This window comes from Thalia democratica, chromosome 3, assembly GCF_965202585.1.
Source record: "Thalia democratica chromosome 3, ktThaDemo2.hap1.1, whole genome shotgun sequence".
NCBI classification, from domain to species: domain Eukaryota; kingdom Metazoa; phylum Chordata; class Thaliacea; order Salpida; family Salpidae; genus Thalia; species Thalia democratica.
In genome coordinates, this window is record NC_139167.1 from 41,850,701 (window position 1) to 41,870,918 (window position 20,218).

The 20,218-nt window shown below is 26.2% G+C and overlaps 1 protein-coding gene across 1 annotated transcript in view; it reads right to left on the reverse strand.

Annotated features, from left to right (window-relative positions):
- Window positions 1-20,218, reverse strand: part of LOC145831490 (high affinity cAMP-specific and IBMX-insensitive 3',5'-cyclic phosphodiesterase 8A-like) — a 49,340-nt gene that overhangs the window by 20,076 nt on the left and 9,046 nt on the right. The window contains exons 6-12 of the mRNA XM_082938763.1: window positions 17,105-17,162; window positions 11,599-11,687; window positions 10,762-10,840; window positions 8,346-8,549; window positions 7,707-7,804; window positions 6,958-7,045; window positions 3,810-3,888 (exon numbers count right to left, since the gene is read on the reverse strand). Coding sequence (XP_082794889.1) covers window positions 3,810-3,888; window positions 6,958-7,045; window positions 7,707-7,804; window positions 8,346-8,549; window positions 10,762-10,840; window positions 11,599-11,687; window positions 17,105-17,162 — 695 coding nt within the window. The remainder of the gene's footprint in view (window positions 1-3,809; window positions 3,889-6,957; window positions 7,046-7,706; window positions 7,805-8,345; window positions 8,550-10,761; window positions 10,841-11,598; window positions 11,688-17,104; window positions 17,163-20,218) is intronic.

Here is a 20,218-nt window from a genome sequence, read left to right on the forward strand (position 1 = left end):
TTAAACTAAGTTTGCTCAACAACTACAATACTATAATTGTTCAGTATTATTGACTATATACTTAAAATAATTTATTTCGATCAAAGTTTATTACCAAAGAATAGTTGTTAGTGTAAAACAGGGACATAGCTTAAACACTTATTTAATGCCAAATTTCCTTTAAATAGTGCTTTTTTTATATGCTTTATTTAGTGCTGTTTAACGTAATAAAAACTAAAATTAAATTATTATATGTTTTAAAAACAAAAAAAAAAGATCAAATGTAGTTATTCCAACAGGGTAAACAATTTTTAAATATCTTTTTTTTTACTACTTTTTTTACTAACAAAAAGTTTACTATACAACGCAATTAGGCATAACACGATGTCTATGGTAATACTCGCAAACTTTAACTTAATAACAGACTAAAGCCTACAGTATTACTCATAACTGATAATAGACTGATGAGTTTTAGTAAAAGCAAAACTGATATCACATCTACGATAAAATAGAGGTATGATTATTAAGTAAAACGGGTCAATTTTTTTCAGTTTTAAGCAAACTTTCTGCATATTTTAAAAGTTTGAAATTTCAGGCTTGGACTCTGAAGAATTTTTTCACGGTTGTAACAAATAAAGTCAAAGATTTTTGAATTGACTAAATATTATTTGATTACTTGTAACAGGTGTAGGCAAACTGCAGACTCATTTAAAATATTATTTCATTAAGTTTAGTACACATTAGTTTTTTTTTTATCGAACTGTATCTTTTAATATTAGTCTATCTCCTATTTTTTCTTAAAAAACGATTAAAAAGAGGTTGTTTTAAGCATATAAAAACCGTTTCCTTTTAGGCATACACTGATTTGTAACACTATTAGCAACGATATCATAACGTTAGCCTATTTGGGAATTTAAGCAAGTAGAAAGCATTAACTAGTAAGCATGAAATTTAGAAATTTTTGGCAGTAGGGGGGCGATAACTAGTAACTTACACTAAACATTCTGGTACATGTAATACAAAGGGAGCGATTATGATAATGATTTTAGGAAAACCTTATTAAATGTTAAAACATAAGTACTGTTCGTGTCTACGTCTAGATCAGCGATTCTTAACCACTGGGGGTAAGTTCCCTTGTTTTAGGGGGTAAATATGCTTTATTACAAGTTATGTAAGCAAATGTTTATTAATTGCCTTTTTAATTTATAAGTTAGTATTTAACTGTAGTTTTTTTTTAAGTTAAACAAACTATTTAAATTTTACAATTTTTTATATTTAATAAGCTTAAAGTTCAACTAATCTAGGTTTTTTCTCAAAATTAAACAATATTTTGTAGATTGGGGGTAAGTTTAGTAATTACCTTCCAAAAAAGGAGTAAAATATGAAAAAAGGTTAGGAACCGCTGGTCTAGATTAATAATTACGCATTGGTATAAATTATTTATGTAGGAAATCAATGAAAATTTTATAAATTTTGTATTTCGTTTGATGCTCAATTCTATTTTAAAATATACCTTGCTGGTTCTAAACACGTGTTAACGAAGTTTTAATTTATAAGGACAATTAATTTACATAGTAACTTTATTATTAGATAAAAAGTACTACTATAACATCTAGTATATTCAGATTAATTAGAATATTTTGCTTATTTATTAAGGGTTTATTTTCTAAACCACTTAAATTTTGAACACAAAAAAACGAACAAACGTATTTTTAATAAAACACTAAACTGAAACTTAGTCTATAATAAATTTAACTTGTACAAGCGTACATTTAGATCTATACAGTTAGATAAAAGAAGTATTAAGTTATGTTAAATTCAAGATCTGATGTTATACGCAATTTATCCTAGACTTGAATTTTTAATTAAACATTTAATCTACCATAAATAAAATAAATTAACTATAAACAAATAAAATACTTTTTTTAAATATCTCAAGTAATTTTTAAACATAGTTAGCTGTAAAAAGTGAGCTTTCATTTTCTATTTACTTACATGTAAAATATGTAGCCATAAAAAAATAATGGTTAATTATTTAAAACACAAACTAGAAATTATAAAATAAACGCATGATCAAACAACTTAATTGTAATCATTTTATAACCATAATACTATTAATGTTATTTTATTTTATCAAAAATATGTATTTTGTGCACCAGGTTGTTGGACCCAAAAATTTTGAGCGTCTATTTTTTTGCGTTCAATAAACTATAATACTTTGCATAAAGAAATTCACTGAACAAATATTGAAACAAAGAGTATTTAGAAAGAGATTTGCAATTTAGACAGCTACCCACCACTGTTACCCCTAACCCTTACTCCCGGTCGGTAATTTTTTTATTTCCTCCTATTTGTTTTTTTTAATTAATCTTATTATTTTTTTATTTTTATTAGTTATTAATTGTTTTTTATTTGCTATTTGTACTATTACTGTTACCCCTAACTCTTACCCTCGGTCGATAACTTTTTTTTCTTTAATAAAAGTTTATTTTGTAGTAATACCGTTATAATTTATTTTTGAATCATTATTTTTACTATCACTGTTACCCTTAACCAGGTACGTAGCTTGGTACATTTCTGCAGATCTGCAGAAACGTATATTTTTGTGCGAAAAAAACCTTGGTTTTGTTCTTCAGCTTAAAAAGGCCCTTAAGCTTTTAGTATTCATTTATACTTAGGTTTTGCTCTTTAGCACTTAAGTGTTGTAAAAATCGAACGAATCTAAAGCACCTAAATTGTATACATTGAGCTCATAAAAGGTTTCATTTGTCAAAAAGCTATGTATTGCAAAATTGATTCTAATAAAATATGTAGCTTTTTCTTCAAAATCATACAATTTAATGTAATTTATGTTAAATCATAATTTAATGTTGTTTTTACTGACTACGTTAAATGTTATAATGTTATATTTTGAAAATTCCACAAAACTCCGAAAGTTGTACAGTTAACAATATATGTTTTTGGGTTAAATTGTTATTTGCTTATACTTATATTCAATGAAAGTTTTATGGGTTTACACAAATGGCAACACATAAAGAATCATAGGGGGTGTGGAGCAAAATAAATTGCTTTGTATACAGTTATCACTTATACTTCAACATTCCATTCATATTTGAAGTATTAACATAACTGCATACTTCATTTAAAATTAAATAACAATAGAGGTAGTTTAAATTGATATTTGAAGTAGATCAAATAAAAATTAATATTTATTTAATATTTTCATGCATCAAATAACAAATAGGTTTGTTAAGCATAACTTAAAAACCAAAGTTTGAAGAAACTTTTAACTGTGCACTTGTTGTATAAATACGCAGCGTTTCCCGTTTTCAACATGCGTAGTTACGCGGCAGATAACGGTATAAACAAAGAACAATAAAACAACAACATTCAAAAGATTTACTATAAACTATATGTATAGACTAAAGGAAACAACAAATTTCAGTTAACTTATTAAGTCTAAAATTGAATTCATTATGTAAAAAAAATATTATTTAAAATATTAACTTGACTTACCTTTTGTAATGTTTCAATTTAAAACATTCACTTTTTTATAATTCAGTTTGTTGGAAAGTTTAATACTATAATTAATTTTAACTTTATTTATACTTTAACTTACTAACAAAAATTAAGTTGTGCAAAAAGACTAACAACAAAACTCGTCTTATTTTTTGTTGTTTTGCTTGACAATAAATGACAATTTTAAAAAAGACAAAAACTTCAATTTAGTTGCTTAACACAAAATTCTAAAACTAATAAAAATATAAAAATAGCTTTTTTGATGATCAGTTTTTAAACAGACCAGATAAAATACTAGGAATTAAACGAACCTTCAGATGTGTTTGATGGTCGTCGATTATAACTCGATGGAGGAATATCGATAGGAGACGTCGTTGTTACACTGGAGGTCTAAAAAAAACATTCAGTAAAACAAAGCACATGTACCTTAAAAGTATTTTATTTACAAAGTCTAACACATATCTAAGTATCATTAACAACAATCTATCAAAAGCACACATCATACTCTACGACAAATTTATCAAAACCGTTAGGTGGTGTTAAAGAGTTTTTCGAGTTATTGTTTGTTAACATAACAGCTTACACAAAGAGTTTTTGCACGTCTAAGTTTAACAACGTTAAATATGCTACTATTATTTTAGATTACTGGGTCAATTATTAATCAATTAAAAGATAAGTAAAAACGTATAAGTAACAGGGCTTTATTAGATAAAAAACAACTGACCTTGTAAATATTAGGTGAATTTTTCCCGTCATAATTTCTTTAAAAAGTTAAAAACTAAACATATAATACTAAACCTATACTTAGAACTTATAAGTTTTTAAATAAGTTTACCACAAACCATACTATTATCATCTTATTATTAATTGATATTTTATATGACATACCGAAAATGAAAAACTTCTTTTTATGTTTACATAGACACATATAACTTTTTTATTTGCTTGTATTTATTAACTAAAAATAAACATTTATAAACTATTACTCTATGTATATTTTGCTTTTTGATGTACTTATATTTTTAGACTTCGTCGAACTGTGTTATCAACTGAACATAAAGAAACAATGTAAGTTTTAAATAAATAAATCAAGTATTTAAAAATTAATATTGTTATTTTTCAACGAAATTTTTTCGTTCAAATATTTTATTAGAAAACATCATTAATAAATATTATTTTAAATCTTATTATTGTATTATCAATAACTTAAACTTTTTGTAAAAGTTACCAACTATTAGCATACTACATTAGCTTCTTTATAGGTAACGATCAATTTTACTTGGTATTATACGAACTTAAACTGGTCCTTTAAAATAATCTACTTATAGTTTTTTTTACGATAAAAAGTTACCATACAAATTCAAAGTTTTAAAATATTGATGTTTAATTTCTGTTGAAAACTTTTGTTAAGTTTACAGTGGTAGCATATTATTAACTTTATCAACATTTTAACTTGATTTTTTTAGAAAATAAATTTAAAAATAGCCTGTCTTAAAAATATCAGTTGGTTTTAGTTTTAAATGAAATGTCATGAAATACGTAATTGTTTTCATAAAAGTAAAAAATACTATCAAGTACTTTTAAGTGAAAAATCAAATTGTACTATTACAAAAAACGCTTCTTCTTAAATTTTTCTTTAAAAGATCTTAAACTGACCATCAAAAAAAATCAAACATTGTTTAAAAATAGCTGAATACAACTGAAAACTTAAAACTAAAACTTTAAAATAAATCCAAACGAAAAATACTTATTCGAAAAGAACTAGGAATTAATTTTCGTGATAGTTTACGTAATATGATATTAGAAAGTATATTAAATGATGAAGTTATAAATAAACTTTAATTAACTCTACACACCAATTAGTAGAACATTTTTATTAACTATTTCAAAATATTTGTAACAAAATTTCATTTAAATAAATTATTTGTATACATAAATAACGATATACACATTATTACCAACAGTATTAATCTTTTTTAATGCTATTAAAACTACTTATAGACATTTAAATTTATTTAGGTACTTAACTAGTTTTGTTGAAAATTTAAGGTTTTTATTTAACATAAATTCCTGATTTTTTTGCTTAATTTCCTTAATTCCAAGATTCCAAGTTAAGTGGCCACCCTGCTTATTAATTGTCTGCTTATCAACAGGATACAGCACTCAGAGATTTCTACTTTTATTTTAAATAATAAAATAAAATCATATATTTTTGCATATACTTAAGTACTGACTATGCGGTTCAAAGAGGAAGTATATGGAACAATTACTTCAACAGTGTAGTATAATTTCTAATTATACATATTCTAACTGTCACCTGCACTAGGTGGTATTTGTTAGTCAAAAACATATAAAAACTGTCAATTAAAAGCAATATTTTTTTAGAAAATATCGTATTCAACTATAAAATATACACACAACTCACTCTATAAGAATAAAGAAATAATAGCAATAATAAACAAAAACTTAGTAGGTTAACGGCAAAATGTTTAGCTTCCTTTAGACAACTGCATGTGTGGGTAGCATTTAAATTAAAAGTTTACTTTAAATATAAAAATAGTATATTTTGATATACTTTAAAAAAATCTTACCATTTAATTTGCCAAAAATTTTAAAATTAATAAATTTAAGGTAAGATTAATAGTATGAAAACGTAAAGAGAACTCACCAATCATTGTTTTAATTAAATAAAATTGACCATACACCTCTATAAACTAAAATTCAAAACCATATACTAATCCCGATGAATAAAATAACAAACTAATCATTTTAAACACGTATATACTTTTATAAGTATTTAAAACATATAGTTTAAGATTAACCACAATTTATCTAATAAATCTACAAAACAAACAATATAAATACAAACTTAGGAGTAAAAAAACTATTAACACCTTTCATGTAAGAAAAATCTTGAAGAGTTAAAAAAAAGTTTTTTTTCTCTAGTTTTTTTAAACTTCTTTTGAATTGTAGTTTTAAATGACGTTGTAAAACCATAATGTTTTTTTTTTTTAACTTTTATTTCTCTTTCAACATCAGTCCCGTGACAGACCGAGACACTGGTTTTGTTATTAAAGAAACGTAGTCCTTCACAACTGCTTTCGACGGTCGTACGCCACAGTTTAGTGTTAGTTGGATGATAGCATAAATAAGTCTGATTTAAGCTTGTATTGAAAACAACACAAAATGTTAGTGAATATAGTTTTTATTTATAAAGATTCATAACGTGCTTTTACTTTTAAAGCACAAGCTTCTAAAATAATTTTTATCATTGTTTTACATCATTTTTAACATTTTTTATTCCTGCCAAATTTTATTTTGTTTTTTCTTAACAATTCATTACTTTTTGGACAAATACATAACGTGTAATTATACAAAAAATTGTTTAATGGAAAAAAAAAAGACTTCGTAATCATTAAAAAATAAGGTTGAATTCAGAAAAATGTAAAAGATACTAACCGTATTTTTAACAACTTCATTAGCACTATCTTTTATTTTTTGTTCTTTGTAGTCTTCTTGTAATACAAGAATGTACTGGTAAACAGAACTGTGAAAAATAAAACGAGTTAGAGTGTAAGGAAGTTATACAAAGAAATTTATAATTCAGTGATCTTTCTAAAATTAGATATATGTGTAGGAATTCTCTAAAGACGCGAAAAAGTTAAACTAAACATACGAAAAACTAAGTATTACACACTTCCATCTTCTTCATAAAAGCTCTGTAGAACTGTGTAAGCAAATAGAAACGTTTTTAGTCTTAAATAAATCGAGTACTTTTAAAAACTTAAATAAATATATAAATAACAAACAACTAGGTACTTATATTTTAAGTATGATCTTTTTTTTGTTACCCAGTATGTTTAATAGCCTATCGTTAACATGACATATACAGTGACGACTACGGTTTATACTTTTTGACTTGTCAAAGTTAAAAAATAGTTTTATTGAAATACAAGTGCACCATGAGCCATTGAAAAATAAATATTTAACAACTTACTAGACTGTAAATCAGTACTAAAAGTTTTTATGCTGTATTGACAAGGTTAATAGTCAATTTTACTTAGTCATAACTTTTTTAGATTTTATATCACCGAATTAAGAAGTTGCTACAAGCATAGATATAATTACACTAATGCAAATAACGTAAAGCACCTAAATTGCAAAAAGAAATAATCAAAGTATAAGATTTATCAAAATACCCAACTTACTCTTCTGATTTTTCACCACAACGAAGTAACAATAAAGCAGTATAGAGTTTATCACTTGTTGTTTTAGGATTTGTTATTTTAATCCACCCTTTCCACTCCTGATAAATTATTAACAACCTTAGTTTATAACAAGAAGATAAAACTTTTAAAACGTTTAATACATGTGTCATAAACTTAAAAAACTAACTTTAAAAACAAACTATCAGTTCTTATCAAATTCAATTTAGAGGATTTTCTTGTTTATAAATGACATGCTACCGGCAACCACAAAAAAAATTAACTTAAATTCTTTTTGTAGTATTTTTTACTAAAAAATTAAATATCTTAACTTTTTTTTAATGGAATAAGTAGATTTATTTTTACAAAAAACACTTCTTTATGTATTCTATACAAATAAATAAAGTCAATGAATATTTTTTTAACCCCATTGTTTAGAGCATGAGTTAACATTTAATATATCTTTACAACCTTTTGCATTCATTACTGGCCAATTATATTCATTGTAAGCTTTAAATAAAAATATAACATAACCCTAAGTTCACTTTTATTAATTTATCGTTAAGTAAACATCATTACATCTATAAAATATAATATTGTTTTTTATTGAATTTTTTAAGTTGTTTAAGATCAGCAAACAACCTTATTAGCTCGCATTTTTTGGTGCACATGCTCCCAAGAAACCTCCTCTATGGATGCTTGAGTGTCGGGTAGAAACCCCGAAGTTGTTTTCAAATCTGCTCGCTTTGCCACGGGAACTCGAGGAGTAAGATACCGATTCATTTTCTTTCCCATGATATCTTTTACTTTTAAGCCCGTTTCTTCTTCAAACTTCTTGTTTGCAAACTGAAAAAAAAACGACAAAGTCTAATAACATTTTTTATAAAATCTTGATGGTAGTCTTTCTTATACTTTCAAAAGACTGTGTTAAGCACATTTCTTAGTAAATAACGCTTTGCACTATATGTTCCAAAAATTATTTTCATTGGGAAAAATACTGTTTATTATGACTTAGGTAATATAAGTATATCAAAATTTTTAAAACACCATTAAAATATCATTCAAACAAACTTAGAGCTATGTACAAGTTAATATTTTATTATTATATTTAATTAATGTGCAGAAAAATCATGTTTACCTTTAGGAAGTATGATATTACTAACAAACAAGATTAAAGCCAACTCTTTGAAAAGCAAAAACATTGTCACTACTTAGTGCTTAAATTGTAAGAGATCAATATAGACAATTACTTAAAGATTATGCCATTTTAAAAAGTTTATTACAATCGTTTTTGCTATAAAAACAGATACTTGACATCAATGTTTTAGGAAAGTACGAAATATCATAAAAATTTAAACTAGTTGTCTTCAAAAGAAACTTTTAAAATAGTCAGTCAAATAAGCAAAGCTTTCAGTATAAAATTGTTATTACTTAATTAATTTTAAAATTCATTTACTTATTTTTAAAGCTTGCAACTCGAAGTTTTGAAAATTTTCACCAAATTTTTTTTAACAAGTTTCGTTTCTTATAAAATTTACCTAAAAAAAAAAGCGTATTCTCTAATCAATTATAAACTAAATAATTGATTTACGAAAACACGCTTTTAAGTTCAAAATAACTGCATGTAAATTGAATTTTTTCAAATTTGAAATTAACTTTATAACTATTTTATTTTCACCACTTAACAAACAACTTCATTGTTCTATTTTTCTCCTCCCTACACTTGCCGAAAAAAACCGCCTGTTGTACACACACATATGCCACAACATGCCGTTCCTTGACGTCATAATGCCGCTTGTTTGACGTCAGAAGCACGGCTCGAGCAAGCACAACTTGCCGAGCATAACAACAGTTGAGGGAAAACAAAATCGTTACAGCCCGAAACACACTGGCAGCAATAAAAAAATTTGCACACACAACGTACAATCGAAATTGTATTCAGCTAAATTTTTGAATGCTAATAGGTATTTCTAGATTACGGTTTTTTTTCTTAAAGCATAACTTGAAGCTTATTGCTGCAAGTAATTGTATGTTTAACAGCTTTGTTCGCTAAGCTGTTTTCATAAGGTTCGTTTTGATTTTTTTTTTAATAAAATGTTTTATATAAAGTTAACAAACTACATTTTCTACGTTCACATGTCGTAATTGAATATTTTTGTTGTATTAAACCACTATGTAAAACTTTTTATAAACTAATAAAATTAATTTTATACATATAGGTTTTGAAGAATACAAAAAATATTTACCGTCATCTTATTACACAATAAATAAAAACATAGACTTATTAAAATAAAACAGTTATATTCAAAGAAGTTTTAATTTAAAACTTTGTTTTGTCGCAGACAAAACTATTTCTAAAATTAATAAGTTGAAAAATTTTAGACTATATTTTGAACTGTGTTTTACATAAATTAATTAACTTAATCAAATCAATAAATAAACATGATAATTTTTTTGTATCAGTTGGTCAATAAATTAAGTTACTAAAAATTTTTAATCAACAAATATATATAAAATAACTTTTTGATAGAACAGTTTGTTTTAAAATAATCTTGAACTAACTTTAATTAAACACGATAATTTGCTTTTAGAACATTCTAAAGCAGGGTTTCTCAAACTTTAATGCAAATGGCTCCCTATGAAGATATTGAAAAAGCCATGGTCCCCTTCAACAAGATTACTCATAAACTACGATAAAAAACACCAAAGACTTTTTTTTGCTCTTCATCTGCAACTCAAGAATATCTAGTGTAAGTTTCAAATTATGACCTCATGGTCCCCCTGTGGCTCCTTTACTGCTCATGGCCCCCCTCTTACCCCTTTGCTGCTCGTGGCCCCCTGAGTATCTGCCATGGCCCACTTTGGGAAACACTGTTCTAAAGGCATTTTATGTAATAACTATGCTTTGATGATAACTCAAATAGTCTTAATTTTATTCACTATGCGCTTTTTCTAATGTTAATAAATTTGCTCACTTTTTCAAATTAGTTTTACTCTTCTTAAGCAATTTTGAGTAAACAAAAATAGAAGTAAAAATAACCATTTAATTTGAACAAACCTGAATTCTGTGTTGATTATCAGCTATCAAAACTGAATACGAAGTCCTTTCAATAGCAGTGAATAACGCTAAACATGATCTAAATTGTAAAGCACTAATTAATTACTCAGCAATTTATTCTAAGCAGAAAGACTACTTCTTTGACTACTAAAATTACAGAAAAAAAAGTTTAAAACACCACTTAAAATAATTGTTTTTAAAATAACCTTTTCTTAACTGAAAACTGGTTAATTGCTTTTCTAATAATATTTTAAATATTTAACTAGTAAGTTAAATTAGGTAGTTAAAAAGCTTTTAAGTTTCAGAAAACTAACTATATTTCAAAAACAATCTAAAAACCACAAGTTTAAAAAGTGTTTTAATTTATAATAGCCAAAAGAATACTCCATACTGTAAAAGTTTTAGAAATTAAAAAAAATATATGTCATGTATTATAAAGTTTATTTATAAATAACTTTTTTTATATACCGGTTATAACAGATATTTTAAACTATTTTTATTCAGCTAATTATATCTTTTGAGCGGAAAATCTTTAATTTTACAAATGATTTTGTTTTACCATAATAACTTGTTTTTTAGTTAATGATTAAAACTTAGACATCGGTTTTTAGTTGTACACTGATTGACTAATAAACTAATTAAGTTAATTTCTATGATTTTTATTCAAATATAAACTTTGAACAAAAATAGTTGTGTAACAGTTAACGTATTATAGCATAAAGCTTTTACGTTCTTGAAAACTTAAACAAATGGTTCTTAAATTACGTCGGCTTATTCGTAGATTTATAAAATAAAGTTCACAGACCACATTAAAATATAAAACTTTTGAGAACATACCTAAACCTTGTCTGATTTGCCAATGGTTCTGCTTCTATCTGCATTAGCTCGTCTTCTACGTCGTCGATAATGTTTGTTTCGGTTATTACCTTTAAACAACTCTTTAATAACGTTTTTGAAATAAGTAGTTGTTATTCAAACTATTTAATAAAAATAAGTTGTATAAACTAAGTAAAAAAGACTTGTTTTTAATTATTTTAGGTTTTAATTCATATTCTTATACATTAATTTTCATAAAATTAAAAGCAAATTAGTAAAATTTAAATTAAACTCTTAAAATAAAACTTCAAACTAAAATACCAAGTTTTATCAATATGCCTTTTATAAACATAGTCATCAAACACTATTCATAATGCCACTTCTTATGTAAAAAAATTTGATTAAAAACAAAATATGTATATATATCTAATAGTTTCAGCGCTAGTTTTGTAACTTATGATTCTTATATAATAAAACATTATTAAGATTTCCGATATTAAACAAAAATAAACTGTACTAAATAAAACTCGTTCGCTAAAAAAATAAATTAAAACAAGACTAAGATGTCCAAATATAAATATAACCATATATTTCTACACTCAATGAGTTTGCATTTGTATTATTCTATAATCCTAAAAACAATTTATCAGTTTATTAATTACAATAATAACAAGTAAAAACAAAAACAATATAATACTATGTAAAGTTCTATGTCTAAACCAGGGTTTCCCAAACTCATTTTCTAAATCGACCCCTTTTCAGAAATTTGAAAAATAATCGCCCCCATCGAATTTACAAAGTATTTTTTCTTTTCAGTACAAATTTTTGAGCCGAAAAAGTTGTGTTCGAAATGAAATTTAGTCTGGTACTTCTTATGCACGCACTTTTCGGCTGTGTTCAAAGTAGTTTACAGGGCTTTAAAAAATAAATTACATTTGTTTTCTTATAGGCTTAGTAAAGTGTATTAAAATGCTTAATTATTAAAAAGCCTTGTGTAATCTGTAATCAAATCTGTTTAAATATGAATTCTTTTTGAAACTAATGAAACTTTTAAGGTAGTGGTGGACAACTTTTGTAGTCAGCAATTCATATTTACTAAAAAAATCTTTTTTAGTTTCAACTCGTTAAAAAAGTGTATTTGCGGGCTGCATAATTAAAAAAAAATAACATATATGAAAATTAAAAAACTCGAAAAAAATTGAAATAAAATGATTTAGTATTATTGTGATCTAAGAAATAATTTTGTTAATTGAAAACCAGATTGAAAGTGTATTTCAAAATATTAAGTATCAAAAAACTAAATTTTGTTTATTTTGCACAAGTAGTTTTTAAGTTACTTAGCGGGTCTAAATTTGACTGGATCTTAACCATACGTTACCCATCTGAAATCTTAACTTAAACCTGACATTATAATAATCTCTCATATAACGAATTTCGGACATTTAGAAATCAATACTAAGTAACTTATTTAAGCTGCACAAAATACTTAAATTATTTTATAAATAGGCATATTATAAAAATACTATTACCAGTGATTAAACAACTACAAAAGAATGAACAGTTTATTTTACACATAACAAAATAATATTAAAGCATAATTTCTGATCTAGTTTGAGGAAGTTTGACCGACTGGTTGATTATCTTGAAAAGTGGTTTCATAAACAGCTTCAGTTAATGCAGTAAAATTATTAATTTCAATGCTAAGATATATTATAAGCAAGTTAGTTGTAAAGTTAAAAACTTAATTTTAAACTTTTTAATCTATTTGTAGTAGAATACCATTAAATAGTATTTGACTTGGAATAACCTTTTGGAAACTAAACCTTAATTTTACATTTTCATTTTTCTTAATTTAAATTCAAAAAAACAAATCTAAAGTTTTACAGTTAATTCTGTGAACAAAAAGTAAAAGATAAAAAAAATCTTTTAATTAGGTTAATATTTTGTTTTGTAACTTTAGCAGTCTTTTTGATGGCTTATTTGATACTGTTTAAATTTATTTTTTCTCTAGTTATTAGCCTATAACAATTCACCAGAAGAAAATAGTGAAAATCTAAAAGCTAGTGTTGAACTATTAAAATAAACACCACAATCTAATTGCTAATATATTAAAAATTAAGATAAAACAATAAAACAGTTGTATAATTAGTTTAAAAATCCTTAATATATAGATTTTTTAACAATAATAAATCAAGTTAGAAAATAAAATTGAGTTTAAGAATCTTTTAAATGAAAAATTTAAAGTCATATCAATTAGAGACCTCAAATCTATACTCTTTTAAAACCAAAAAAAAAATTGAATTAAAACTTTAATGGTAATCAAGATTTTTTATTTATACAGGTTAAACAAATGATAACAAAAATATGTCAAATAAGTTTCTTTCAAACAAATACTTTAATCACTATGCTATAAAAACTTTTAGTGTAATGTAAAACGACAAATATAAACTACAAAATTAACCTGGTCAAAATAAAACTATTAAAATGTTTAAAACATAAACCATTTAATAAATACAGTAGACTTTCGCTTGAGTTCGCACTTTGAACAAAATCAAAAAATGCAAACTCAAAAATTATTACCATTGTTTTTACAAAATGATAAATTTAAATATGTTATATGCAATAACGTTATGCATATAACATGAAATCAACTAAATAATAAAACAAACATTCATTAAAAAAATTGATCTATATAAGCTATTAAATTTTATGTATTTTTCGTTTTATTAATACTTAATAGTAATAGACTTTATTTAAGTTAAATTTTAGAAAATATAAGTTTGCATTTCTTTTTTGGGTAAAAAGTGCGAACTCAAGAGGAAGTCTACCGTAATTAATATTTTTTTGCATTATGTAAACCTGTTGTAGAATAAATAACTTAATAAAAATTTTATTATAAAAAGACTACTTAAATACAATACAAACCAGGTTAAATAAGAAGTATTTTAAAATATTTAATAAAATAAAAAAAAGCTTTCATAAAATAATTTCTGCTACTGAAGTCTAACATAATGTGAAGGATGAGGTTCAAGACTGCTTGCAAGTTTTTCTAATATGATTCTTAATCAGTAAAATAAAGCCTCCTTTACATATATCTAGATTAGATCTTTTGCTCAAGATGTTGATAACTGATCTAAAAGCTTTCTCAACAACATAGGTAGAAGGAAAAACTGTAAACAACAATCTAAATTCCTCTCAAATGATTTGATACTTTTTCCTTAGTTTTTGTTGAGTCCTAAAGCTTTCATATCGTTCTTTTGAAAAATATACTTTAAGTTCAAGCTCAGTTTGTAAGTCTGTGAAGGTTTCTTGTAAGTCGTTTATTTTAAAAAGATCTGCCTCGAAAAGATCCATATTTTTATTTATTTGTTAGCTTTTTTCTGTCAAATCGAAATTTTACTACTTAATATGTTGAAATTGTTAAAAACTCCAGATTTTTTAGGTTTTTTTTTTTGCGTAAATTGTCAAATTTCAGGTTTTTCCAGGTTTCTAGGTTAATTGGCAACCTTGTATAGTTTTATTTCCTAGTCTAACTTAGTGACTTTTCAAAAAACAATTGGAAATAAAAGTATACAGGGTTGCCAGTTTACCTAGAAATTTAATAACATATAACATAGATTTTACAAACCATTTATGATCCTAAATAACATATATGTCAGGTTATAAAATGGTGAGAGGGATTCCGATCTTCTATGATCTATGTAAATGTTAAATAAGAAAATATATGAATGAAAATATGTAATTTACTTGAAAGTAGGAGTCATAAGTACTTGATTTTTTTCTCTTTATTTTACATAAACAAAATAAACTTTTTTTGTTTGAGTTTTACCTCAGGGTCAAATATTTAATAGCAAGCTAAAATTAGTAAAATAGCAATATAAAAAGTAAAAATTTTATTACAGCCCAAAATTTTGAAATCGCCCCCTTTTCGCCCCCTTACTAGTTATCGCCCACCCTTTCGCCCCCTTACTAATTATCGCCCCCCGACTTACTAAATTCGCCCCCAGGGGGGCGATATCGCCCACTTTGGGAAACCCTGGTCTAAACGATCTAATTTAATTCATTATTACTCTGATATAAACTCATTTAAATTAATCCAAGTTAAAAAAAAAAAAGATTTCATACTTACACTCTTTACTTAAAGCTACTTTTGTTAGTCTAGTAGATTGCATTATGTGGTCTAGTTTTACTGTGTTTTTTAGATATAAATTAACCGATAACTTCAAATAACTTTGAAAGTATAAAGTTCTGTTTTATTTTCATAATCAGAATTATATTTCATTGATGATAATCAGATAAATACAAGGAAATAAATTCAATTAAGGTTTTTTTTATTCAGTGCAAAACAAAAGACTAATCTTAAATTTGTTAAAAAAGGTTAAATTTAAACTTTGACAAAGTATAAAATAAAAATCAAGCAAAATAATTGATCAAAATTTAAAGTTTTAATAATAATTTATAAAAAATCCAACAATACAAGCAATACTTTATATTTTATTGACCATGCCTAACACTATTTTTAAAATAAACTCAACAATCTTAAAGATGGATTGTAGTAAACATTTTAAATTTTCTTCAAAACATATAAAGTGATTTTGATCTATTTAAGACCAAAAGAAGTCTGTATAATTTTTTATCTATTTAAATCTTATTGGGTAGATATTTTTTTACAATTTAAAAAAATTCAAAGTATTTTTTAGGAAAAGGCTTAAAAAGCTAGATAGCTCATAGGTTTTATGAAAGGTGATAAAGACTAACTAAATATCCAGCCTATCCTACCAATTAAAACCAATATTCTTTTAATATTTTTCATTTTAATAAAGTTAAGGAATTTGTTTATACGGAAAAGGTCTCCTTACTTTTAAATGCTTTATCAATGACTTAATTTTTTTTGGCTAGCTATTTATAACATTTAATAAATGAAAATAAGATTAAAATACACATAAAAATAACAGCTTATTGCCCGTCGCAGTCTAAAACTGTTTACGCATATTTTCGCAAATTTAACAAAATAAAAACGTAGATCACAGATTATTTCTTCAGAAAAATAAGTTAATTAATTATAATGACTTTAATTTTTGATAAATTATAAAACATTAAATTAAATACTAATTATTGCTTAAGTATAACTTGCACTGAAAGTTTTCAAACAAAAAAAAAGTTTTGTTAAAAGTATAGACTTTTTGAGTGAGTGGAATTCATACAATATGGTTTTATTTTGAAACTCACCTTTAAACGTATTGTCAAACAATTTCAAAAAAAAAAATTAAATTTTCTGCTTTTAGAATCAAATAAACTCAATAAAAACACTTTACGTCTTGAAGTTTTTTTTTTAATTTAAGTGTAAAAAACTCAACATACAAATAAGCATCCTTATAAGACTCTGCTATCTTGTTTATTTATCTTACTCGCATCCGTTGATTTTTTTTAATAATGATTTTGGTTTGTTTATTGATTCCGATTAAGGAAATGTTTTTTATACTAACGTAAAAGTAAATATAAACTATCAGCCTATACGATAACTTACTCTACAAAATCCCATTCGTAAGTATTCACGTACTGAAAAGTTTTCTTCCAAATGATTTCTGTAAAATTAAACAGTATAACAAAAGCTTTCAAAAACTTCAAAGCTAGTTTTTGTACATAAAACATTTACTTTTGTTTCAAACTATTACATTACTTGAAATTTAATTTGTCAACAGACACTTGACTAACTAAAGTCTTTAACATAGGCTAGACAAATTATTTTACTTGGCAGGTCAAATTTACCAAAAAAAATCTTTTGCGGACTGGATCAGTTTAAATAGTCTAAGCGAGCAGCATAGTTTTAAAATATGTAAGACTAAACTAAAAAAAAGCTTTTTTAAAAGTAAAATTGCAATAAAATAATGATTAATAAAGAACTAAAATTTAGAGCATATTTATAAATACTTGTATTGAAAATAACGAACAAATGGGTTTTCACAAAGTATTTTCCAGCTAAAAAATACATGGCGGGCTAGAAATCTCTGTTGGAGGACCAGACACGAACCCCTACTTCAACAGTTTAAAACAAAGTAAAACTTATAACAAATTTTTTGTATAGCTCTTGAGCAATCTTGTAAGACAGTTAATATTTTATTCTTAAAATAAATTCTACAAAAAAGTAAAAATCTTATTTATATAAAAACATACTTCTTACGACGTACTTTCTTATTCTAATTATTATTTTTTTATGTTTGATAGATAAATAAAGATTTTTAAATTTTTCTTCAATTAAACGCACAAGAAAAATCTAATTTTAAGGTTTGGTGTTCTTTAAGCTTCTAGGCTGCATATACGGAGTTTTAAAAATATTAAGTTATTTTAAAGCAGGTGTCGGCAAACTGCGGCCCTTTAAGTCAAAAACTGCGGCCCGCGAGCTCTTCTTAGCCAAAAATATACATTTTAAAAAGTTTAAAGTTAAAGATTTTGTAATAAAAACTTATAGTTAGGCTCTTAATTTAATAAATGCTCTTTATCAGTTCTTTAATATTGTTTATTTTATCATTTTTTTGACGTTAAGTATTTTTTAACTAACTGCTTAAACTTTTTTTTAGATAATTGCGGCACTCAAAGGTTTTTTTCTATATAGTGGGGACCGCGAGCAATTTTTCTTAGAAAAATTGGCTCGCGAGTTACATAAGGCTGCCGACCCCTATTTTAAAACGTTGCATAATTTGATTACTTATATTCTCATTTTTCAGACCAAAACAAAAACTGCTGAAACTAATACAACGCTTCTATTGTGGTAATAGTTGTGTAGCATATTTGAACTTTAGCTCATTTTACTATATATCAGTGTTCATATTATGAGTAGGAGTCAAATATGCACGAAGGGACACTTTTGCACGAAGCGTCACTTTTGCACGAAGACACTTTTGAACAAAGGGTCAGTTTTGCACAAAGAGTTTTTTGCACAAAGACTTTCACAAAAGTTGCCCTCCGTGCGAAACTGTCTTCGTGCAAAAGTTACCCCTCGTGTAAAAGTGATCCTTCGTGCAAAAGTGCCCCTTCGTGCATATTTGACCCTTCGTGCAAAATAGTCTTAGTGCATATTTGACCTGTTCCCTTATAAAATATATTTGTTGTTTATATTTATTATTGTTTCAGATTTTTCATTGTTGGTAATGTATTTTAACACAAGGAATTTTTCTTCATGAACAATCTTTTAAGCTTATAATGGTTGTAATAAAATACCTAATTCATGGATGCAACTACAAGACGCCAAATCACCAATTTGATATAGTTTGCAGACTTCTTGACCTGCGCAAAGTAGAACATGGAAAGAATTTTGGGTCATCAAAAGCTATTATAATGCCAAATGCACCTCAACTGATTAGGCCAAGAGTTGACCAGGGGATCAGCCAAGAAACATGGCTCGCCTTCATTCGCAGGTGGGATATATTCAAAACTGGGTCGAACATAAGCAGCCAAAATGCAAACATAGAGCGCATGACAAACTAGGCGATCTTATTATAGCAAATGATTTTAGGCTGATGGCTAGTCAGAAGAATATGTGGCTAAACTGATGGTGTCAGTAGCGGTCATAAAAGTTGCAATTAAGGTGAAAAGGGCGGAACTTGCGAGGTTGAATCAAGAGCACGATGAACCATTCAAAACATTTACAACCCGTGTTCGCAGCAAAGCAGAAACTTGTAACTTCAAAACAGTCAGTGAGTGTAAATGTGGTAAGAAGAATATGACAAGTTATACAGATAAAGCAACAAAGACGTGATGCTTACAGGTATAGATGACGATGATAATAGAAAAGAAGTTCTTAGCACTGAAGATATCTTATCTAAGGCATCGCTCGATTCCTTTATTGAAAGCAAGGAAATGGGTAGGCCTGCAACGGAGAACTCACGTACTGTATCATTGGTATCTTACTTTCAACGTCTGAATAAGTAATATCTCAATGTGGGAGATAAGTCTCAGTTTGTCCCTTGTCAGCAATGTAAGAAGTTATTCTGTCCATTCAAATAAAAAGAAACTCATAATGTGAAACCTTTCAGATACTGTTTGTCTTGTTGGCGCAAACTTTCTAAGAAGGTTAATGCTGTTCAAATGCAAGATGGTGTTTCCTGTTTTATGTCATTACACGATAAAAAGCAACATTAAATTTGAAAGAAAAAAATTGCACAGTGGCAAATTCTTAGACCATCCACATGCATAAATTAAAATAACTAAATACGGCACAAATAAGTTTACTATGGTAAAAGCATTAGCTGATACTGGTGCACAGTCAAATCTTTGGTGATGGATAAACTTTCAAGAGGCTGGTTTTAGGAAAAATACTTCCTGTATAAATCACAACTCGTGCTGCTAATAAAACTAAAGTAACATTTTAGGAGCTTTCAAAGCTACTTTTAGTGGAACATCTCCAAAGAATGAGGTAATCAGCTTCAATGGTATTATTTATGTCAGCGACTCAGTAACTGGGTTTATTCTTTCGTATGAAACAATGCTGACCTTCTAATTATCGATAGACATTTACCAACTATTGGTTCTCAGCTGCTTCATCAGCATTTAATTTGTTGCACACTTTAATGAAAAAGATCAAAGTAAGCTGAACTTACATGATGTAACCTACACTTACCTAACGATAAGCAAAGTTCCGGAG